At 43.7% G+C, this 25,864-nt stretch overlaps 1 protein-coding gene across 4 annotated transcripts in view; it reads left to right on the top strand.

Annotated features, from left to right (window-relative positions):
- Positions 1–21,137: 21,137 nt before the first annotated feature.
- The window catches only part of DOCK8 (dedicator of cytokinesis 8), a 170,199-nt gene continuing 165,472 nt past the window's right edge, over positions 21,138–25,864 (top strand). For 2 of the 4 annotated variants that reach the window (XM_075597441.1, XM_075597434.1), the window contains exon 1: positions 21,139–21,324. In XM_075597441.1, coding sequence (XP_075453556.1) covers positions 21,272–21,324 — 53 coding nt within the window. In that variant the 5' untranslated portion in view covers positions 21,139–21,271. Of the gene's footprint in view, positions 21,325–25,864 lie in introns of all 4 variants that reach the window. The other 2 variants (XM_075597445.1, XM_075597455.1) reach the window with 2 other exon arrangements.

The raw sequence follows: 25,864 nt of genomic DNA, 5'->3' as shown, positions 1-25,864 counted from the left end.
TCTCTGCTGAGGTTGTTGAGCATACGAGGACTTCTGTCATTTAGGGACTTAGGCCTCGTTCAGGGTGGCGACTTCGGATGGAGGGCGTGCTGACGTGCGTGAGGCTGGTGGTTGAAAGAGGAAGGGGATATCACCTGCCATGCAGGAAAACAGGCAGGGAGAGACCAGCAGGCAGGGGTCCTGGATCATACCACTCAGCCTGTGGAAACGTTATTAGACAGCAGGTTGAGAGCAATTAGAAAGTAGCATTGTTGCAATGTTACTCTGAGCAGTGACAGGGATCACAGGACAGGGATTCCAGGACATCATTGGTGAACATTTTGTTATCTCCACATCTGGTGCCAACTACTTGTGGGCAGTGGTGTTTTTCTTCGGAAAACAATCTATGCTACAATAAATAATCTACCATTAAAAAAGCAAGTGGGGCAAAAAACAACAACATTTATACCCTCCCAGTGAGTATTCTAGTCCTATTTTTCATAATGTATTACTATATGAAATATCTTGTTGATATCTCTAAAAAAAGGGAAAGGGTCTGGAACTCAGTTCCTGTAAGGTTTTCCACAAAAATAGTCCTGCCTGCGGGGCAGGGAAGCTTCCCCATGTATACAGCAGCAATCCCCATCAATTAGAATGTTGTTGTTTAGTTCTCTATAGCAAGTTCCAAATGCAGGGGTCCCACAAAGCAGGGCTGCTCTAATCTTACTAGATTTATTGCAGTGTTCTTCATATCTTAAGAAAAGGAGCTCTGTGCCACACAGCAGGAGATAGCTGCAGACCATTGGCATGCAGGCTGCAAGGGTCAGGGTGAACACAGTTGTAAAGCATATCAACATATCTCAATGTCTCTGAATCAGGGCCTCCACATGAATTGCTAACCTGGCTCTATATTATCATGAATCGTTGATCCAGTCCTTGTTTTCAAATCTGTGATCCTGGTGCATTCTGGTTCAAAATAAAAAATAGAGACATGGAGAATCTAGATCGGTTCACAAATGTGTGGTGAATGTGAAGGTAAACTGGTGATACTTAAATTAATGCATTCCTGCTCCTGACACCCACAGTTCAGGTATGTTAAAAAAAAAAAAAAAAAAATATATATATATATATATATATATATATATATATATATATATATATATATATATATATATATATATGCAAATATAACTGTATGCTCATCTGCATGTCTTAGGCAGGTCTGCAACCCCGCCTTTCCCCATTATCACCCAGCATACAGCACTTCCACTGCAGCAAGGGATTCTGGGAAATGACATGCAAATGAGCACACAGTGTCACTTTTTGCCTCAATAACCATTTTTAACATGGTTCCCTATAGGCTTAAGCTTGCTGCATGGTCACAGCTTTGAGCACAGCCAGGGTCAAGGTGCATACCCAGAAAACCACCCACAGACAGCCGTTTCAACCTTGATGGGTCTCATCAGTGTGGGGTTGATTTTACTGGGAATGCAAGAGAGGCTATGGGATAGGCTAAACCATAACACTGAGTTAAGTTATGGTGAGTAAAAAAAGTGACAAAAACCCTCCACAGGAAAGCAAATATGCAAATATAACTGTATGCTCATCTGCATGTCTTAGGCAGGTCTGCAACCCCGCCTTTCCCCATTATCACCCAGCATACAGCACTTCCACTGCAGCAAGGGATTCTGGGAAATGACATGCAAATGAGCACACAGTGTCACTTTTTGCCTCAATAACCATTTTTAACATGGTTCCCTATAGGCTTAAGCTTGCTGCATGGTCACAGCTTTGAGCACAGCCAGGGTCAAGATGCATACCCAGAAAACCACCCACAGACAGCCGTTTCGACCTTGATTGGTCTCATCAGTGTGGGGTTGATTTTACTGGGAATGCAAGAGAGGCTATGGGATAGGCTAAACCATAATAATGAGTTAAGTTATGGTGAGTAAAAAAAGTGACAAAAACCCTCCACAGGAAAGCAAATATGCAAATATAACTGTATGCTCATCTGCATGTCTTAGGCAGGTCTGCAACCCCGCCTTTCCCCATTATCACCCAGCATACAGCACTTCCACTGCAGCAAGGGATTCTGGGAAATGACATGCAAATGAGCACACAGTGTCACTTTTTGCCTCAATAACCATTTTTAACATGGTTCCCTATAGGCAATATATAGGCTATATATATATGTTGTCTATATATATATATATATGTTGTCTTCTCAAATGGAACCCTCTAATTCAAATTGTATCTTAATTTATTGTCCTCAAGCCTTAGCTATTTCACTGATGATTGCACCAGGAAATAACTAGTTACTAGTGTGTGACGCTGAGAAAATTCTATGAACACTTTATAACTTAAAAGTCTAGATAAGGATCATAATAAAAATCATATAAATCCAACGTATTTGGTAACCAAGGTAAAATAATAAGAATGTTAAAAAAAAATCTTTTACATTGGTGATTTATTTTATAAAGAAGGATCAAACACCACCATTCAAATCTCACTGACATTGGTTAACTTCTGTCATAGGTGAGGCTGTTTCGTTAAAGCCCACACACATGCCTCAAACAGCATTATCTCTCACCTAACAGACAACAATAAAACAATGCAGTGACCCGGCGCTAGAGATAACAACAATACCCCAGTCCAATGTAACGTCCATATAGAATGGGAAAGTTCTCCTAATGTTCCAATTGCAAACGGAGTGGTGGATCAATTGCTAGCTGGTGTTTCAAAATTCCTCCTGCAGTGGAATATATAAGGGAAAAGAAACCATTGCGCAGCCACAAGCACCAACAGACGGCTCAAAAGGGTTTAAAAGTAATCAACTTACAAAAGTTATGTTGCTATGTTCATTTGAGAGAATCTGTGCTTTTACCAACGTCTTCTCCTGGACCTCACGAATCCCCCGTGTTGTCAGTCTTAAGTCAGCTCGCTCTCCTGTTAACTCACGGCCTGATCACTCAATGGTAATCTCTGTGGGTTCCCAGAAAGGAAATGACATAGGAGATAATGGTGCAGATTGCTAAAAAAAACTTTAATAACAGTAAAAAAACAGCCAAAGGCTTACTCACATAAACCAGGCTGTTGCAGAACAACTGACAATGTGCCGTCCGCAGCTTGTTACAGGTGGGGGGTGATGTACACTGGGCTGAACGCGCTCTCACTGCTCTCAGTTCCAGTGCCTGACGCCGGTCTCAGCGCAACTAACTGACGTCACACGATGGCGCCCCCTCCACTCACCTTGCTACCGGACACCTCAGTCTCTCATCTCCTCCTTCCCCAAACGCGTTTCGTGACTCAAAGTGGTCACTTCATCAGTGGTATGGGGGAGTTCCTAACTACTGGTGTTATTTATACCATAAAGGGCGTCGTACACCCCCCTGGACAATTTACATAAAATACAATAAAATGCACCCATAATTTACAGCACGATCACTGCCACTAGGGTAACAAACCCCTGGGATTAAGTGGCAATATATCTGGCAAGAATAAGTGATATCATTTCTTTTCAACTCATAATTGGATCATGATTCAATTGAATCATTATTAAACAGATGTTAAACTTAATACATGTTAATGAATATGCAAATGAACTCAGATTGGTTGATCTGATGGGGATGGAGACCACTTAATCCACCAAAAAGGAGGCCAGATCAAATTCTATATTTAGGCCATGGGGTGACAGAGTTCTCAAAGTATAGATCCAAAAGGTCTCCCTTTTGGATAAATAGTTGAGTCTGTCACCCCCCTCCAGTTGGCTTTTGGGCATTCTATCCCCCTACAGACAGGCCCCTCTGGGTTCTGATTATGTTTGATTTTAAAGTGGTTGGAGACACTATGTGTCTCCAAACCTCTCTTAATATTGTATACATGTTCTGCCAGCCTGCGTTGCAGCGCTCTCCCAGTCCTCCCCACATACTGTAGTCCGCAGGGACATTCCAATAGGTATACACAAAATCTGCTTTTGCAGTTTATAAATGTATCTATATCATACCTATCGCCTGTTACAACTGACTGTAATTGACTACCCTTAAGGCTATGGGAACATCCTATACATTTTCCACAAGTGAAATAACCCTTTAAATTGGCTAGCCACATCGTGTTTTTTTGTTTAGGCCCACTAAGGGGAAAACTGGGCGCTAGTTTATTTTTCAAATTCTGAACCCGTTTATATACAATCTGTCGATGATTTGGTAGATAAGTGTTTAAAATTGGATCTCTAAGGAGAATCCCCCAATGTTTACTAATAATTTTCTTTATTTCAGGGGCCATACTATTAAACTTAGTAATAAACGGGATGAATTCTCCTCTGTGGTCCGTTTTGTTTTTTTGAGGATTAATGAGAGATGACCTATCAACATCTCTAATAGTAAGAAGAGCTTGGTTGACTTTATCCCTATTATAATCTCTCTCAATGAATTTATCTCTGAGAGTATTTAACTGTTCAATACATACATGATCTTGTGAGCAATTTCTTTTAATTCTTAGGGCCTGTCCTTGTGGGATATTTAGTATCCACTTAGGGTGGTGGTGGCTGGACGTCAAAAGGTATGAATTTACATCCACCTCTTTGTGGTATGTTTTAGTGTGTACCAAGCCATTTTCCACATACAGGGTAAGGTCCAAGAAATTTATACTCTTACAGTCACTGCTAAATGTAAATCTAATATTAAAGGGATTGTCATTTAAATACAATTTGAACAAATCTAACTCTTCCATTGTGCCCCTCCAGACACACAGCACATCATCGATGAATCTTTTCCAGAGCACCAGGTTTGCACCATGTGGGTTGTTGTTCCATATGTGGCTTCGTTCCCACATTGCCATGAACAAATTAGCATAGCTGGGTGCAAACCTGGTGCCCATCGCAGTGCCGCATGTCTGGAGGAAGTATTCTCCATCATAGTTAAAATAATTATGCGTGAGAATGTGGTTTATTCCCCCCAGAATGAAAGATTTCAGATTCTCTTCAACATTAACATCCCCCTCTAATGTTTGCTGAATCGCTCTCAAACAATCACTATGTTGGATGGCGGTATATAAGGGCAGCACATCACATGTGACTCATACCAGTTGTTCATCCCATCTCAAGTCCTGAATTAAATTCAATACATGGGAGGTGTCTCTTAAATATGAAGGAATTTCTAACACATATTTTTGTAATATATGGTCCAAAAATTGACTTAAATTGGACGTGAGAGCCAATGCCTGATATGATTGGGCGGCCGGGGGGTCTGGTTGGATTCTTATGGATTTTTGGGATGAAGTAAAACACTGGTATTCTCAGATGTTTGACCGTCAGAAAATCCAGTTCTTTTTTAGTGATGACTTCATCCTCCAATCCCTTTTCTATAATAATGGACAACTCCCTCTGGAAGAGCTCTGTTGGATTACCAGTTAGTTTTTTATAGGTCAAATTATCACCTAGAATTCTACTGGACTCCTCCCTATAAAAGCTAATGTCCATCACAACCAGACCCCTCCCTCCCCCTTGTCCGCTGACTTTATTACAATGTCTTTATTGTCAGTTAAGGACTGTATGGCCTCTTTCTCTTCTTTGGTCAAATTTTGTTTTTTACATTTAAAGTTATTCCCTGCCTTCTCAAGGTCACTTAAAACCATATCTGTAAATGTGTCGATGAAGTTGCCTTTAATGGCTCTAGGGTAGAATGTTGATTTATTTTTAGACGGTGTTAGAGGAGTTTCTATGTTCCCCTTTGGGATTTGACTCCCTGTGTTATAAACTCTGCTCATAGGATCTTTCAAAAAGATTTTTTTCAAAGTGAGCCTTCTCACGAATTTATGTACATCAACATAGAGTTCAAATGGGTTTGGGCCACGGACTGGGGAAAAGTTAAGGCCTTTTTCCAGGACTTTAGTTTCAGCTTGTGTTAATATATGTGAACTAAGATTAAAAATGCTAGTTTTCTTTTCTACCAGTTTTTGCTTTCTTACCTTTTGACGTCCAGCCACCACCACCCTAAGTGGATACTAAATATCCCACAAGGACAGGCCCTAAGAATTAAAAGAAATTGCTCACAAGATCATGCATGTATTGAACAGTTAAATACTCTCAGAGATAAATTCATTGAGAGAGATTATAATAGGGATAAAGTCAACCAAGCTCTTCTTACTATTAGAGATGTTGATACAGTAGGTCATGTCTCATTAATCCTCAAAAAAACAAAACGGACCACAGAGGAGAATTCATCCCGTTTATTACTAAGTTTAATAGTATGGCCCCTGAAATAAAGAAAATTATTAGTAAACATTGGGGGGTTCTCCTTAGAGATCCAATTTTAAACACTTTTCTACCAAATCCTCCACAGATTGTATATAAACGGGCTCAGAATTTTAAAAATAAACTAGCGCCCAGTTTTCCCCTTAGTGGGCCTAAACAAAAAAAACACGATGTGGCTAGCCAATTTAAATGGTTATTTCACTTGTGGAAAATGTATAGGATGTTCCTATAGCCTTAAGGGTAGTCAATTCCAGTCAGTTGTAACAGGCGATAGGTATGATATAGATACTGCACCGACACACTTTATTCGAGCAAATACCCGGTATGTACCTGGCAGATACCTGGAATGCGCCGCTCCTCACCTCTGACAAGCCCCGTTGCATTTGCCTTCCCAGCCTGGGTTCATGCCTGGCTGATGGGCGGCTGATCTGTTAAATGATAATGATTAGGATTTAATAGGCTGCAATGCTTCGCGTGTCTACCAGATGGCATAAATTCATGAATTGTAATGCAGTATATATATATGTACTGTGCAGTATTGCAGCCAGCGGGAATAAAATGCTTCAATCCCTGCCGGAAAATAACTCAATGCACTCGGGCAGAAAACAGTCACAAACCTCAATACACCCGGGTATACCCGAATTCGTGGGACTAGCCGAGCTCGAATAAAGTGTGTCGCCAGTGTACATTTATAAACTGCAAAAGCAGATTTTGTGTATACCTATTGGAATGTCCCTGCGGACTACAGTATGTGGGGAGGACTGGGAGAGCGCTGCAACGCAGGCTGGCAGAACATGTATACAATATTAAGAGAGGTTTGGAGACACATAGTGTCTCCAACCACTTTAAAATCAAACATAATCAGAACCCAGAGGGGCCTGTCTGTAGGGGAATAGAGTGCCCAAAAGCCAACTGGAGGGGGGTGACAGACTCAACTATTTATCCAAAAGGGAGACCTTTTGGATCTATACTTTGAGAACTCTGTCACCCCATGGCCTAAATATAGAATTTGATCTGGCCTCCTTTTTGGTGGATTAAGTGGTCTCCACCCCCATCAAATCAACCAATCTGAGTTCATTTGCATATTCATTAACATGTATTAAGTTTAACATCTGTTTAATAATGATTCAATTGAATCATGATCCAATTATGAGTTGAAAAGCAATGATATCACTTATTCTTGCCAGATATATTGCCACTTAATCCCAGGGGTTTGTTACCCTAGTGGCAGTGATCGTGCTGTAAATTATGGGTGCATTTTATTGTATTTTATGTAAATTGTCCAGGGGGGTGTACGACGCCCTTTATGGTATAAATAACACCAGTAGTTAGGAACTCCCCCATACCACTGATGAAGTGACCACTTTGAGTCACGAAACGCGTTTGGGGAAGGAGGAGTTGAGAGACTGAGGTGTCCGGTAGCAAGGAGAGTGGAGGGGGCGCCATCGTGTGACGTCAGTTAGTTGCGCTGAGACCGGCGTCAGGCACTGGAACTGAGAGCAGTGAGAGCGCGTTCAGCCCAGTGTATATCACCCCCCACCTGTAACAAGCTGCGGACGGCACATTGTAAGTTGTTCTGCAACAGCCTGGTTTATGTGAGTAAGCCTTTGGCTGCTTTTTACTGTTATTAAAGTTTTTTTAGCAATCTGCACCATCATCTCCTATGTCATTTCCTTTCTGGGAACCCACAGAGATTACCATTGAGTGATCAGGCCGTGAGTTAACAGGAGAGTGAGCTGACTTAAGACTGACAACACGGGGGATTCGTGAGGTCCAGGAGAAGACGTGGTAAAAGCACAGATTCTCTCAAATGAACATAGCAACATAACTTTTGTAAGTTGATTACTTTTAAACCCTTTTGAGCCGTCTGTTGGTGCTTGTGGCTGCGCAATGGTTTCTTTTCCCTTATATATTCCACTGCAGGAGGAGTTTTGAAACACCAGCTAGCAATTGATCCACCACTCCGTTTGCAATTGGAACATTAGGAGAACTTTCCCATTCTATATGGACGTTACATTGGACTGGGGTATTGTTGTTATCTCTAGCGCCGGGTCACTGCATTGTTTTATTATTGTCTGTTAAATGAATTTGTGAGTTATTTGTTAGGCAGGGACTCCACGGCAGCTATCACTAAATCACACACAGGTTTAATGTCACCACTTTTATATTAAGATTTGTATTTATACTTATTAACGGTCACAGCGCTGAGCTTTAGGGTATTAATTCACCACACATTCATTACCTCTCACCTGCAACATATCTGCTACAATGAACTAATGGGGAGGGAGTAGTTAGCTTTTTCAATGCCAGAGGAGCCTGCAATGCATTACAAAGATAAATATAGAATCAATCAATGTATAGTGTATACAATGCCATGCATAATCTATATAACTTTGTGATACAATGTGTTTTAACCAATATACTGTACTCCCAACAAGACCTAAACACTCTTGTGTTCGTAAGGCCGTGTTTGTAGTGGTGACGCACGACCAAATGTGCGATTTTTGAAAATACAGTTGGATTTGTTCTTGCAGCGTGACGGCCAAGTTACGTGAGCGATTCAGCCAATGAGGGCTAACCACTCACGTGACGTCACGCCTCCCTGTCGCCTCCCCGAGCGCCTCCAGCCTAGTTCATGTTTCGCGCACCGTCATGGGCTCAGTTGTTGCAGAGCTTCCACGAAAGCCGAGCACCCCCTGAACTGCGGGCACTGTGGTGACTGCGTCCGGACTGTCGGCTGCCAGCGTCGCTCTGGCTAGGGCTCCCTGGGGAAGAGGTGGCTGCGGCCGCTTGACACTCCTTTACGCTTGGAGCAGCTCTCGTGGCCTCTGTTCTGGTGCCCAGACTAGGGTAGATAAGTAGGCTTCCACCGGGTGGGGCTTCAGGAAACTGCAGGTACTGTGGGGCACTGTCCACTGGAATATTACAGCGATAATCAACCAGGAGCGTGCTCCACTGGATATCTGTTCTTTGCTGTTTCCCTGACACTAATGAGATAATGGGGCCATGTCCCTGTCTAAGGGCCTGTCCCTGTAGCAGCCACAAACTTTACAGGGAAGTCGGAGCCTAGCTGGGGCCTATGGGGGTATATGGTCTAGTGCAGGGGCCACAGACACCCTGCACACACACCCTTCCCTCTCCTTATCCCAGCTCCAACTGACGTGCTCCTAGCGCGCCAAATGTATCTATCCTCCTAAATAGGGAATACGGGCAGACCTATAGGCTGTGCAGCGCCGCATGGTATCTGCCCCTGGGCATTATGGGGCTTGTAGTCCCCGCGGAGCATCTTCTCTAATGGCCGCCGCTCCATTTGCGCTACTGTGCATGCGCAAGATTATGCAGCAGGGGCTCACTCAGGAGGTCGTCCCCAACAGCCACTCCTTTCCTAGGCACCAAGACCATGTTTCAGGCCTTCAGGGTTTCTCAGTCTCTGTACTAGTAATAATAACAAAACAACTTCTAAAGACCAAGGCAGGGTCCTAGAAAGAAAAGTTAAAAAAATATCTTTCAAGCTTGGAGAGAAAAAGAGTTGTTCATTTTCAGCTTGCAAAGAAAAACATAGCCAGCATCCCATACACCACACGCTGTAGCAAGAAAAGACTACTATTACTAAAGTACTCAGTTACCAAGCAAGAGCCCAAGCCCAGCTCCATGTCATCTGTAAACCATATAGATGCCTTGGCCTTATTCATCCCCTTGTTTCTGTGCTTAATGAGAACCCGAGGGTTTCCACCATATTGAGGTCTGAGCAGTACATTTTGGCAACCATGCTTGACCCTTGATTTAAGCAACATTGGCCTTATTTTCTTCCACCAGGCTCAGATGTAAACACCTGCAAAGAGCTTCTTGTTACTAAGGTGTCAGCTCATACCTCACATATTCTCGAACAAATCAGAGGAGCAGCTCTCAATTTTCATATGAAAGAGATATAAAATAACATACATATAACCCATACTCCCCCACCCAATCGCAGATCGGGCCCCCTAAGGTGTTCTGGGGTCTGTCTATATGTCTCTGTGTGGTGCATACCTGCTGGCAACAGGAGGGCCTTAGTCTCCCGCGATGACATGGGGGACAACAGGAACAGGTTACTGGAGTGAATGCCTTCGTTCTCGTTCAATGGCGTTCTCGCGCCTTCATCTGTAGTAAGCCCCAGGGACGCGGGGTGGAATCCCTACCACATAAATCCCTCTCGCAGGGATGAGAGATTCCAGTCTCACACAAGGTTATCTTTTAAAACCAGCAGACTCTTTATTCTCTTGGGCAGCAGCAGCAGCCGACAGGTACAGTTGATGCACAGTCCACAAACTGTTCTGCCTTGTGATGGTCCCTGCTGCCACTCTGGACCAAAGGGCATCCAGAGTGGGCCTAGCTCTTCCCTCACCCCCTAAGCACGGTGAGAGGTATTTGGTCCACCTATAACTCACTAGCTATATCAGCTCCACTCATGAGCTGATCACTCCTCTCCTCCCGAACACTAACTCATTCTACTGTCAGACTGACAGAACTCACAGACAGCTCTGTGTCACACTAAATAGGAAGTGCACTGCTCTTTATGATCTCAGCAGGCACCGCCCCTGTGTCTCTTGATTGGACACAGGGTCAGGTGTCCTACCTCCACCATTCAGGGCAAGTGCTTGAAGTGGGGGAAACCCATGATAACTCCTGGCAACCTGCCCTTATCAGGAATTATACCAGGAGGAGGATAGAATTATAGCCCCATTTCTTACCAGGGCTACATACAAATAGTGCAACACAATTTAAACCCAATGAAAAAATTACTAGTTTGCTGGTGATAAATACGCTCACAAATTTGGAGCCTTTTTCAAGCGTTTTCAAAATAATGAGTGGTAGTAGGTGGTGGAGTTCTCAGAGATATTGGGAATTATTCCTAAAGCTTGTAAATTGAGAGAGACAGAATAGACACATAGCATAATTTTGTATGTAACTTTATGAATAAAAGAATAAAATCAGTCCACTCACAAACTGCGCAGTTCCAACAGGCGTTCTGAGCACGCAGGCGCCAGTGATTTAGGCGTTCCGATCTCTCCCTTGTTGCTGCACTGCGTGTCTCCTCCACATCATAATTTCCGGTTTACTCTGGGGATGGGTCCCGGCACTGGATACTCTCCTGGGTGCCTCGTTTCAATTAGCTGGATATCGCCCTGCGTGTTCGTGAGGGAATTTATCACCAGCAAACTGGTCGTTTTTTTCATTGGGGTTAAACTGTGTTGCACTAATTGTATGTCATTTTATCTCTTTCGTGTGAAAATTGCCTTTTCCATCATGTGGAAGGTCTTTTTGAAGCACAACCTCATTGCATATGGATTGTATTTATCCCAAGGATTTCCCCTCACAATATTGTTTAGTTACCTTACATCACTTTATTAGTGTTTTTTTCACACAATCATTCACTGCTTATACTTACACTTAAGTTGCACTCAATTCCTTTTCTTTCTTTATACCTCACAAATACCTAGTCCTTCTCTTGAAACCGCTGAAATAATAGGTGCCAATCCGCGACAAGAAACAAAAACTGCTAAATGTACAACCCTAGTGTAATACATCCAGCAGTCAGCTAGTGATACAGAAGATTACTGGTCAGGCTTAAAGGACATAACTAGTGTAGCGCATGTTCCCCCACCCCCTGGGAGATATGGCGGCTACGGTGTATGTGCTGCTTTACCTGCAGCTCACAGGAGGCCTGAGCCTCCGCTGCTGGGAGCCTGGTAATCGGTAGCGCCTCCACCTGTACGGGATCCAACTATGTGGGATAACCCTGTTACAGGAACCCCATACAATAAAACACAAGCTGGTATGTATAACAGTTTTACTGCATGTGAAAGAACACTGAACACACACACATACACACATCACACAAAAATGAATACCGCATAAGAACAACCAATACATATACACGCTGTCTAAACCAAAACAGAGAATAACTGAAAATAACAGAATACCTCTGCTGGCGGTGCTGGAGGAATAAATAAAGTATATGAACACAAAAGAAGAAAAAGAAACCTCACAAAAAGCACTCAGACTAATATTGCAAAATAATAATACATTTATTGAATCAAAATATAAAGATATATTTTGATTCAATAAATTTATTATTATTTTGCAATATTAGTCTGAGTGCTTTTTGTGAGGTTTCTTTTTCTTCTTTTGTGTGTGTGTGTGTGTGTGTGTATACAGTATATATTTTAACATACCTGAACTGTGGCTGTCAGGAGCAGGAATGCATTAATTTAAGTATCACCAGTTTACCTTCACATTCACCACACATTTGTGAACCGATCTAGATTCTCCATGTCTCTATTTTTCATTTTGAACCAGAATGCACCAGGATCACAGATTGAAAACAAGGACTGGATCAATGATTCATGATAATATAGAGCCAGGTTAGCAATTCATGTGGAGGCCCTGATTCAGAGACATTGAGATATGTTGATATGCTTTACAACTGTGTTCACCCTGACCCTTGCAGCCTGCATGCCAATGGTCTGCAGCTATCTCCTGCTGTGTGGCACAGAGCTCCTTTTCTTAAACTATGAAGAACACTGCAATAAATCTAGTAAGATTAGAGCAGTCCTGCTTTGTGGAACCCCTGCATTTGGAACTTGCTATAGAGAACTAAACAACAACATTCTAATTGATGGGGATTGCTGCTGTATGCATGGGGCCCTCCAGTAACTGCCAACCCTGTGTCCACACACTGGGGATATAGTCCCACAAAGTCCTGAGAGCCCTCGGGCACCCAACCACAATGGTGTCCACGAGTAGCAACTCCCGACCAAATGTGTGAGACAGCGCTGCCCCCACTAACGTGTTTATAGTTGGTGCACTTGTAGTACCTGCCGGGTGTTTCGACACCCGCTAACGCCACCCAGAAGTATAGAGTCCACGGATCCAGCGACGGTGGTGGTCAGCGAAGACGTCCGCCTCCACGTGGGGTGACCTTCCGTGAGGAGTGTATCACCTTTGCAGATAGTCTCTCAATATGGTGGTCTGGTCCCAGACAACCGGATCACCAGTCCACAGCCGCGTCTTGACTGTGTCCCTGAATTGGAGAGCTAAGCGGGCAATGTGCCTATCTAAGGGCAAGTCCCTAGAGCAGCCACAATCTATGTGGAAGTCGGGGCCTAAGGGGTCTCTGGCCTAGTGCAGGAGTCACAGATACCCAGCACATGCATAACCTACCCCTTCCTCATCCCAGCTCCGACTGGCATGGTCTCTAGCGTGCATAAAGTATCCTTCCCTGGTGCAGGGAATGCTGGTGCCCTATTGGCTGCTCCAGCCCATGTGTCCCGTCGCCCATATGCATCCTGGGGGCTGTAGTCTCTGCGGAGCCTGCTCTGGGTAATGGCTGACTTACGCATGCGCAATCTCATCCAAGATGGCGACACCCTGCTAAGGGTGCTCAAACTCTCCCCCGCAGCAGCGGAGTTAAGCGGGACCCAGGGGGAGCCCTGTTATACTAGTATAAATAAACTACTCGGTTGCTAGAATGGTGGAAGATTATTTTAATGATAAGAGACATACGGGCAAGCTCATATACAAACTACGAGGAAACGACAACTCTGAAGACCTTTATACAGACTGACTATGGTTTACTTAAGCTGTCCACTCTCCAGTATGTACTCTGGCAGCCTTCTCCATGATCGACGCAGGAGTTTACTGCCCAACAATGTTAAGACTGGTATTCATCCAAATGAACTACAACATGTTCAGTTAAGACCTTCAACAGGAAAAGGGACAAATTAGCAGTTAATTGCAGTGGGGATGCGCTTACATTCGGTCTCGATGACGATGGTGATGTCACGATTGTGCTCGCCACAAACCGGGACCGGACCACGGGCTGAGGTAGGGGTTATATAATCACCGACCTTAGTCCGCGCAGACTGATCCGGAGTGCGAAATCCATAGTCGTACATAGCAGGGTCAGGATTGGAGAAGGCAGCATCGTCGTTATTCAAGCAGGAGTTTGGCAACAGGTAGACAGGAGTTCCCCGCTTCAGCTTAGGAGCGTGAGTGCGGGAGTGGCCTCTGTGCGAGGAGCTGCCTCGGCCCATGATGCCGGTCTCAGCAGGGGGAGACAGCAGGCTGGCCGAAGTACACCGCAGGGCAGCGTCGGGGAAAACCAACGCTTCAGCACCGACGACCAAAGCAGGCCTCTGCGTGGAGAAAAGCAGCAGGCCTCAGGATACTCAGGAAGTCAGGCCTCTGCGTAGAAGCGTAGCAGCAGGCCTCAGGATACTCAGGAACTACTAACAAAGACCAGAGAAGTTAGTATACAAGGAGACAAGCCAAGGGCTTGTGGCAGAACACGTAACGTCCAGGGAAGGAATTATGCTCGGCTCTGATTCAGTGCCAAAGCCCAGCATATAAAGGGGGGAGATCCAATCACAGGGGGAGGGTATGTGAGCGTTCCTCCAATGATGGAGCACAGGGCAGAAGCTGCAATGAGAGGCAGCACATGTGCCTTTGATTGCCAGAGGAAGCCTTTGAAACTGCAGAGGTCTGCAAGGCTAGAATCAAAGCCAGGAGCGGATTCCTTACAGGTGATGAGGGAGGTGAATATGAAAATATTGTAGCACTCCATTATAAGATCAAAATGAGTAATCGTGTAAATGTATCTTCTGGTGCACCTATCATGTGGTCAGACCTGCTTTCTGTCCAAAACATCAAGAATGCCTTGAGTAAGGAGAAAAGGCACTTCGGATTTCAAAGCAAAATTTTTTTATTCATTCAGCCATGATAGACCGATGTTTCAGCTGACACAGCAGCCTTTCTCAAGCCATATCCTTGAAAGGTTGCTGCATCAGCCGAAACGTCGGTTTATCATGGCTGAATTAAATCGATATTTTCAAACTGAAATCCAATGCACCCTTTCTGTTTATTCAATGCATTCTTGATGAGGAAAACGAACCAGAATCCAAATCTATAAACCGTGTTGCACCAATATATTACTAATCACTCACAAAGCACGCACACACCATTTGGATTGTGGAGTTGGATCGAGAGTGTGAAAATAATATGATTGACTTGTATGTCTTTGGCACAAGAGGAATATTGGGCAGGTGGTGTGGTGGTCATAGTCATTTTGTGGGGGCCCAAACAAGCAAACACTTGTACCGCATTCTCAGTCGCAGACATAACATCTGTGCGTGTATAGTGCCTAACTTGTTCTGTATGTATGTCCTGTTTGATTTAAAAAAATAAAATAAATGTTTCCCCTTGTAAAAAACATATATATGATTATACATAAGTGTCAGCAGCGGGTTACATTGAGACAATTTTTTTCTGCATTAAAGAGCAAGTGTGGCTACAAGAGGGACAGCATCCTTCATTCACTGCATTTCCAACATGATTTGATTGAATGGTCATAGTAGTCTCTTTTTCCAAATAATAGTCTTCTTCTCCGGTCCTACGTGAAATACCATGTTTATGCACTTTGTCTCCAACATAACATATTTAATTTGCTTGAATGGTCATATAGTAGACTCCATCTCCGAATAGTAGTCTTCTTCTCCAGTCAATGAAAACCCATACTTTATGTACTCCATCTCCAACATAAGAAACTTTCTTTAAAGTGGCCTTTCTAAGTAGTATCCTCATTCTACTGTAACTAGTCTGCAATTCACTTTCAGAGTTGCTGTGCATCATTTAAGCTGTCTATCCTCCAGCGTTTCCTCTTAATGAATATTTACCTCTACTGGTAACATTGTGAGTGGCGCAAGAGGCTTTTGCCCAATTTTTGAGTTGGTAGCATGGAAATGATACACAGCATCTCTGATGAAGATGGCACTAAAAAAACAACAATTTAAAGAATATTCCTATCCCAGTGGGGATGAGTTTATAATTTTAAGTGACTATGATGATTTTGATGATGATGATGATATGGGTGATCAGGAAGATTACCATGATGATATCTAAAAGGTGTAGCCTCTCCTCGTTGCTGCCTGGCACGAGTGAAGTTGAAGGGGGGTGTTTCTCGTCATATTGTTTTTCATTGTTTTAAGTTTATTGGGCAGATATATTGTTTTAGTTACCTAGTTTAGTTTGTGCCATCTTTCCAGCTACACTTGTACAATTAAAAGTACTAATAATAAATTATAATTGTTTGTTGTTGTATAGTGCTGCTAGTTTTACATAGCGCTTTACAGAGACATTTTGCAGACACGGTCGCTGCCCAATGGAGTTTACAATCTATGTTTTTTTTGGTGCCTGAGGCACAGGGAGATAAAGTGACTTGCCCAAGATCACAAGGAGCCGACACCAGGAACTGAACCAGGTTCCCCTTCTTCAAACTCAATGCCAGTCAGTGTCTTTACTCACTGAGCCACTCCTTCTCCCTACTAATATGTGCACAGGTTTCAGATTTCTATGTTAATCTGGTGTACTTTACCAAAGAGGGATTAATAATAGCTAGCTACGAAAGCTGTATTTCATAGTTTGCTTCATCTTTTGAGTTACATTTGTACACACAGGACTAAGTATACTACTGAACACTCATTTACTGATTTACTCATTTTTGGGGTGACCTAGTGTGTCAGCCCATTGGCTGTGGGGGGCCCAGCGGGCGGACAAAGCAGTTGGGCTCAACCTCTCGTGGCCGCTGGGTCCCGGCTCTCCCCAAGCTGCAGGCCTTTCCCACGGCGAGCGTCTGACATCTACGCGCCAGGCCTCCCTCATGTTGGCACACCAGAAGCTTTGCCCAGCTTACTTCCGGCGCACGTCGAAGTCAGATGGCCTGGCATGGGACAGTTAGTGATTAGGGAGGCCGCAGCTTGGGGAGAACCAGGGCTCGGCGGCCACGAGAGGTCGGGCCCAACTGCTTTGTCTGGACGTGCGACCCAGTTGCAGCCAACAGCCCCGGACACTTGTCCCGGCTGTCCCCCCTGTCGGCGGCCCTGACCAGGACCTCGGCGAGCTGAGAGGAGGGGGAAAGTGGCACAACACAGAAACTACAATTCCTTTATATATTTTTTTTACCAGAAAACAGGGGGGTCAACACATGTGAAAGGACCATGGATCAGCTCTGCGCACCCCCCTGGTTCAGGTAAGCTTATAAATAAAATAAATTTGGTGGGGATTGCTGCTTTTATTTTTTAAAAGATACATTAGAAACTAGACCATATCTCTTTGGAATCACTGGTGTTTTTTGCATTCGATAATAACAAAATGTATTTATTGTATTTTCCTGAGATATACTTGTAGCCCTGTTTAATTCCTCCCCCCCCCCCCACCCCCTTCTGGGAGATTCTACACCCTAGCTACTGTGTGTGTGGTGCATACCTGTTTGGAGAAGGAGATCTTGAGCTGTCTGCGGTAGAATAGAGACCAGGACAGGCTTTTGGTTCTGTTACTGAAGTTCTTTCTTGATACTCAGCGCCTCCAGCTGTAGTGGGCTCCAGTGTATTCTGGAGATCAGCTCCCACCACTGCATACTTAGTCCACTCTGCCCAAGAACTGACACTCAGGCAGGTGACAGATGAACAAGGGTCTTTATTGTATCACTGCATGGATCTTACATCAGTGGTTCCAGGGTCTCTGAAGATTCCAGACTTCTGGAAGGTGCATACCCTGATAGTAGGGGGTCCCGAGTCTTGATGTTCTCCTCAGAGCAAGACTAACTACATTTGATACTCCCACTTGGAAGTCTCTGGAAGGGGCGGGCTCATGGACTGTACCTATCCCTGATAGGCTTACACAGGCCATGAGTCACCACCTTACTTCCATCACTTACAAGTGAAGCATAAGGGGGTCACTGGCCCATAGATTAACATGTTTTTGCCCTGAACGTACTAGGGGCTTACATAACAGATGCACTATGAGGGAAAGAGAGGTATTGTGGGACATACCCTGTTACATACTGTATTTATTTTCATAGTTGCAGATTGGCTTTCAGGCCAATATGTGAACATTTGAAGAAAAAAGGCAGTGCACTGCCTAGAAAAAACAGGAGGAGGCTCACGGAAGCAAAAAACACTTTATTCCATTAATGGGATCAGACAAAGCCCCCCATTGCCACAGCAGGTATCCCACCTACGCGTTTCGGGCCATATGCCCTTTATCACCTTGTTTTTCCAGGCAGTGCACTGCCTTTTTTCTTCACCTGTTCCTGTTGTTTGCCTTGGTGGACTGCACGCTACTGAATCTACTGCTTTGGACTACTCCTATGGATCCTGGAAACCAACAGTGAGTTATATCTGTGGGTTTCCATACCCTTATTTCTCACTGTATGGGACAATGCTTGTACTGTTTATTGGTGCTTTATAGCATTAGGTACTAGTCCCCTAACCCTATTAGGGCAATTATATTATATACACACAGTATATTGGGAGTGGTCCTGTTGCAGACTCTTATATATTTAAGGGCCTTGTTTATTCTGATGCACTGGCATTCTACAAATCAATATGTGAACATTGTTATACCAAAAATTCAATATGGCTGCTATTTCATCTACAGGCGGTAATGATTCTGTACCTCTACAATAAAGTGCTTCTTTACATATTGTACCTAGTACTGTACATGGTCATGTTTAATACTGTACAATATTTTTTGTTGTTGCTCACCCACTGTGTTGTGCTGCTTAATATGTCAAAAATAAATGAAATTTATAAGAAGTATTATGCCGTTTAAGGAAAATGGAATACTGTATTAATAAAGTATGCTTAATAGTGAATATATTATCGAGTAAAAAATATATATTTTTTCTTAAGTTTGTCTTGACTTCATTAAATGCGGCCAAATGGGCCAATATATTGCAAAGCAATGCATTGTCCTTCTGGCTGCAAATTGGTTAATGCTACAACAAACATACCTTAAAGAGTTTTGTTACCCTTTAATATGTGCATCAATACAATCCACACAATGATAAGGAAGTAATTAGCTAAGTTGCCATTCGATACGTTCTCCTGAGATCGATCGGCGATGATTCGTCCTGAGGGTTCACTAAATAAATGGCTGTCAGTGCAGCAGAAGAGGACCAAAGATGCAAAGTTCTGTGGGGAAGATCATGTGACCTGGCAGTCACTAGATACAATTGGTGCACTGCTAGAGAAAGGGCAGGGATCAAAAAGGGGTGTGCCAGAGCCTGTTTCAGAAGAGGAGGGGGACGTGACTTTGTAAATGGTTGCTATAGAAACACAAAATGCATGTTACATTAGAATACATTAAAAATATCATTAAGAGTTTATTTTTTTTAAATGCTACAAGTATTTTCTCATAGTACAGAACTGATGTATTAAAAAAGCACACATGTAGGATAGTGCTTGGTCTTCCGCTCTAACATAAAGCTACCAAATGTCCCAGCTTGCAGTGGGCTCTACAGAAGCAGATAGTTCAAAATTATTGTATACAACAAGGGGGCGCAAAGTGGGGGGCTTGAGAATGAGGCCTCTGTAACTGTACTTACCTGGCCTTCCAACGGCACGTCTCTATGGCAACTCGGCGTCAAATGACGCCACCGGGTTACGTGATGTCACGACCTCGCGGCGTCATTTGACGCCGGAGCCGTGCAGGGGGGGGGGGCGCGAGCCGAAGGGGAGAGGAGACAGGGGGACGCGTGCAAGAAACTTTGCGCACCCCTGGTATGCAACATAAAACACTTTTTAAAATAACGAGATCTGTGTTAATTTGAGATAATTGATCACAGATGACATTTTGGTGCTGCCCACTACTCTGCGCCCAATATATTGTTTGCTTGTGTCAACTTGTCTAGTTGAACCTTGTGGAATTTTTGGTAGCTTGACCCTAAGGAGGCCAGTTAGCTTCTGGCAGCCTTTTCATTGCTTCAAAACCAGCATGACAATTTGTATGTTTTTCTGCTGCATGCCACTTTTTTTATTTATTTATTTTTTAACTATAAACGACTCAATTTGGTAAATGTGACTGCAGTTAGCATTGCATAAAAGCTACATCTGAAAAATACATAGTGGCTGCCTCTGCCTGTTATATTATTCCGGAATGTAATCTTTGCGGCCTGACAAACCAGCACCTGAATACTTCATGTATTTTAGATTTTAGGCACTTGTCACTAAACGCAACTTCTGTACAGCCTTTACCAGGCATTTTGTAGAAGTGGAAGTGCTTGTGGGCTATTGCAGAAAGGAGAACCCACTCTCAACAAATGTTATGAAATGTGTCTCCACAAAAAAGGGTACATTAACTATTTCCCTGCCAGTTGAACCTGCGACGCCTTGAAACTTTTAATAGCAGCAAAAAGGGTCTTGATGTCAACAAAATTGTGCTCCAGGACTTAAAAAAAAAAAGAAGGTTTAACACGAGAATGAATTGAAGCTTAAATTGATTAATTAATCCTGGAATGAAAATGTTTAAAAGCAACTTGGAGCAGGGTGGCCTCATGTCAGCCTGGAGGGGTGGGGGGTCACATTTCAACAAGATTACGCTTAACAAAACGGCGTTTCTATTGAAAATGAATTCAAGTTTGAACTAGGAATTGAATCTTGGACACAGAACAACTTGCAGGAGGAACTCGAAGCTTTGTAGGAGCAGCTCAGTCTCCTGACAGACAAACTTCAACAAAATTGTGCTGCTGTGTTGTTGTAGTTCGCTTTAACTGAACTTCCAAAAATGATTTTAAGACTAAACCAAATTAGTTTTCAGCTGAGAAACAAATAACTTTCTTTTAGAGGTGAACTTGAATGGCTGTGCTGTACAGCAGAAAGAAGCTCAACCTCCTGACAGCCTGGTCTAAAACCTCATCAACACTGTGCTCCAGTGAACCAACACAATTATTGAAGTGTAAAGCAACAAATAATAGTATTGGACTCGGGGAGATGAGAGCACTCTGTTTTTTTTTGGGAGCAACTTGTACACTTCTCTATAGGAGCAGCTGAGCCTCTAGCCCTGACAGCCTGGGTCCCTCCCCCAGCCTTGATCACAGCAGAGGCTGTCATGCACTGGGTGCAGACTTCCGTATTACCCCCTCCCTGTGTGACAGCCCATGGCATGAAGTAGCAGTGTCCGGGCAGCTGCCCCAGCCTTGCCAAACACTGCAGACCAGAAGCTCCCATGGCCTCCCTGTCCAGCGCGGAGAGGAGAGCCTTCGCTCTGAAGATCAACAGGTGAGCAGCAAATCTGCACCTGGGGGACAGGGCACCCGGGGTGGGGGTTGTCCACATGTGTGTGGGGAGAAGTTGCAGTGTGTTATTGTTAATAGCTCTGGGTGCCAGTGACCTAGGAGACTTGTATATGGGCAAGGGGGAGCATGTTTCATTCAGCCCTGCCACATGTGCAGGGTCCCCTGGGAAGACAGTGTGACAGTGACATGAGTGCACTTGTAAGAACTGAAGATCAACGCTTTCAGGAATATAAATATGAATTATGTTTTATTGTACTTCAAAGTTTATGTATTGCTGTGTGTGTGTGTGTGTTTGTATATATGTATGTGTGTGTGTATATATATTATGGAATATATATATAATCCGCAGCACTCGTCTGTAGATATTCAAAGTTCAATTTATTAATAATATATATATTTTTTTTTATTTAATGGGAGCAAGGATAAATTCCTACGTTTGAGTGTTGACATTTATCAATTCGTTTGTTTTACATACAGTACAAATGTAATCTGAATGTATGCATACTGTATGTCAAGTTTGCCATCAATCCCCAGCTGCTTTAATTAACTAGACAGAGATAGACTAGTGAACATTCAGCCATGATACAGCCAGCATACAGAATATACAGATATAGCAGATGCCATTGTTCCCGCTGATAACACAACCTACAGTATTCCGTTATAATGCAAAGAATCACAGCGTTTCCATAGGGTTCAATGGCAGTGATAACGCAGAATATCCCAGAATATCCCACCACTACACACCAGTGGGAGCAATAACCTTTGCTGCATCTGTACCAAGGTGTGCAGCCGAATACAGACTTCTGTATTTCTTTGTTCCTATCAGTGGCAGAACTACCACCTGTGCTGCACTAGGGCCCACCACCCTTTAGGAGCCCATCCTCCACCTGCAGGGACGCTGGTCCTGCACTAATTTTTAGCATTTTTCCGGCATTTCTAAAATCCCCCTTCTCTCCCCCGGGACCCGACCTGTGGAGTGGTGGCGGGAACCCAGGTTGTTATAACACAGAAGTCAGGCCCCACCGGTTGTCAGGCCTCACTTCCACAATCAGTGCCTGGTGGGGCTCCATCTGTTGCCACCATCGCTCCACAGGTAGGGCCCCGGGGGGAGGTAGGGGGCCATTTATTTACTGGCTCCTGGTTCGGGCCCTGGTTCCTGTGGATCTGGGATAAATTACTTGTGTAGCTCCTTTCTACTACCTGGAAATTATTACAAAATGTTGACCGCGGCAATTTTATTTTTATTTTTTGTTCTGTTGCATAAAACCTGATTCTGCTGTTGAACCTGCACAATTACAATATTAAAAGTAAATTGACAGGGTTTACTGTAGATGATTAGTAAGTTTGAATTCACAAAGTGAGTTGTTAAATTACTCATACGCACAACTTCTACTGCATGACCCACTAACTGCCTACATACTGCATAGGTTATATTGCTACAAACGCCATAGACACTTGTAGACTCATTTATAAATATATGTTGGGAATAAATATTTCATAGCAATCCGTTGTAAAGTAAAATTGAGCATTGTATACAACTGGATCTATTGCATACATCATAATCAAGCCTCCAATACACCCTCTTAAGGTACAGCTCATATGTGGGTGTGTGACACGTAGGATATCTGACTTCATATACAGTAGATACAGTGCAAATTGTTAACTTGGAAAGAAATAGGGACCAAAATATATTAAAGCAGCAGTCCAAGCTGCCCCCCTCTTTAATATGTGCATCAATTCAATCCACACAATAAGTACTGTAATTAGCCAAGTTGCTGATCGATCCGTTCTCCTGTGATCGATCGGCGAAGGTTCGGCGTGGGGGTTCACTAGCTGGCTGTCAGTGCAGCAGAAGAGGACCAAATATGCCAAGTTCTGTGGGGAAGATCATGTGACCAGGCAGTCACTAGATACAATTGATGCACTGCTTGCGAGCAGGTAGGGCTCAAAAAGGGGTGAGCCAGAGCCTGTTTCAGAATAGTAAGAGGGTGTGATTTGTAAATGGTTGCTATAGAAAAAAAAATGCTTGTTACATTATAATACATGAAAAATTCCGAGTTGTTTTTAAATAATAAAAAAAAATAATACAAGTATTTTCTGACAAACTGATTTATTAAAAAAAACACATGTATGATATTGCTTGGTCTGCAGCTTTAAAATCTGCATTCAGATGCATAGTTAGAATTACTTGCATCTCCAGGTGAAATAGCGGCCCCATATTTGACACAGATCATTAGTCAGACACGGTTTAATTTTTGCCAAAAACAATTTGAAATAGAGGACACACCCAGGTGCAGAAGTTTATATATATCTGAAGTCCGTTATGTCCACTTACTGTATACAGTACACAGCCCCCAATATCGTCTTATGACGAGGAAGCCATGTGAGAAGAGGACATGTGCTAGAAAGCAGAGCTAATGTTGTCTGAATGGAAATGGCAACATGGTTTATACCTAGAAAAGCAGAATCCTTTTTTTTTATTTATTTTTTAACCACGTCACTGCCAGAGCCCTGTGCAGCGTAATGCATAGAAATGCATTGCAGGCCCTTGCTAACGACCCTGAGGGTTTTAAAATTTGTGGCAATTAAGAGGGCATTATATGCCATTTGCTGCTGTGCTGTAAGTACTGTAGTAAGTGTTGATTTATTTTTGTCTGATTCAGAGGCCAGAACTGTAATGATTATATTACTTTATTTCAGTATGATCCGTTTTAGGGCAGTTTGCTCCAGTTATATATTAAAAAAACTATTCCTGCACTTATTTTAGCCTGATACAAACAGATGTACAAAGAAGATGTGCAAATATTTCTACCCATACAACAAAGTGTTCAAATGAATAGGAATCAAGCTTCTTTTGTCTAGCCCCTATTGTAAAATCCTCCATCTTCCTCAATTATATTGTCACAACACAGAAGGATGAAGCATAATGTACAAAGGAAATAGGTTATGAAATCTGCATGTGCTCACTCTTCTCACCCCACACAAGCTGCACAGTTCCAAACCACCCTTTTCCTATTTCTCATTACGAAATCCCGTGAACTGCGATGGTTTCAACAGTATCAGGCAGGAGTGAAATAATTACTGCCAATAGAACATGAATGAATGATTTTGATGATAACCCAACTCCTTCAAGATCTGTGATATCTTGCTGCCATGCTGTTCAAAGCCATGCTTTCTCAGCCGTAAGGTCAGGTGATCTAGTTAATTGCAACGTTGTTGTTGTTATACTGTACATTGTTTAAGTGGAATTGAAACCTCAGCCAATACAGGCAGTCCTCGGTTATCCAACTGAATCCGCTCTGGAAGTAGCGTTGGATAGTGAAACCGTTGTAAAGTGAGTCCCATGTTAATCAGTGGCGGTGAGCGTTGGATAACGCATTCAGGCGTCGGATAACGCATTCCGGCGTCCAAAAATGGCTCATAGGGTTGCATTGTAAAGCGTCGGATATGCCAATCGTTGTAAAGTGAAACGTTGGGTAGCGAGGACTACCTGTAATGTGTCACGGGGGACCAGTACTTTTACATCAAAACCACCGGGATCACTAGCACCAGACGGGACAGGGTTGTTGAATAAAATGATGTTCATTTTGGCAAGCCAGCAGACAAAACAAAGATGCACAAAACAAGATAAAATACCAACTGGGGGACCTGGGGAGTAGACTCTAGCCTCGCTAGGTGCAGGGTCCTACTTCAAGAAGGCTTGTCCTGTCCGCTTCTTGTCCGTGATATCAGACTGCTGATCACACAGCAGCCACTCTGAGGCCTCGGGCATGGTCAGCGATGACCCGTGCTGAGGCGCGCTTGTACTTACCTGTGAGCCCCTACAGCCGCAATGAGAGCGGCTTAAGTAGGGGCTCGCCTACGCTTCCGCAAGCGCGCGGAAGCGTAGGTCTCAGCAGAATTTTAAATTTCAGCGCTCCGGGAGCGCAGGGCCGGTCACGTGAGCGGTTCGCCCAATGAGGGCGAACCAGCTCCGTGACGTCACTGGCCCTCCCGCTGACACGCCCCCGGACGGCACGCTGTCTAAGGCCAGGGAAAGCACCCGCTTTCCCTGAGCCTCAGCGCGCCTCCGCACGCCAGCAGGAACCTTGGCCGAGGCCTGACGTGTATCCCCCTTTCCCTATGCCTAAGGGAAACCGCAGGGGACTACGCGTGCTGCTGATACCTGTATGCTCACATGAGGCCTGAGCCTCCGCTTCTGGGAGCCTGTGGTGAGCTCTCTGCCTTTTAGTGCAGCGCCTCCACCCATGAGGGATCCCAGCGTTGGCGGGATGACTCCTCATAGGAATCAATACCGTCAGTAATGAACAGTATCACACCAGATATATATAACTTGTTTTTACTGACACACATATAACAATACTATAGGATATTATGCAATAACAATACACAACACTCTGTGTGGTTTTCCCCCAAAGTACTGAGGGTGCCTTGGGCACCTATACCCTGGTGTTCACAGCAGTCCCGCCCAAATGTGAGGAAGCGCTACCCCCCTTGTGATGGTGCATTATGGTACCTTCCTG

Source organism: Ascaphus truei, chromosome 1 (genome assembly GCF_040206685.1).
Source record: "Ascaphus truei isolate aAscTru1 chromosome 1, aAscTru1.hap1, whole genome shotgun sequence".
Taxonomy (NCBI): Eukaryota; Metazoa; Chordata; class Amphibia; order Anura; family Ascaphidae; genus Ascaphus; species Ascaphus truei.
Note: the sequence above shows the minus strand (reverse complement) of the source record. Positions and strands in the feature narration are given on the sequence as shown.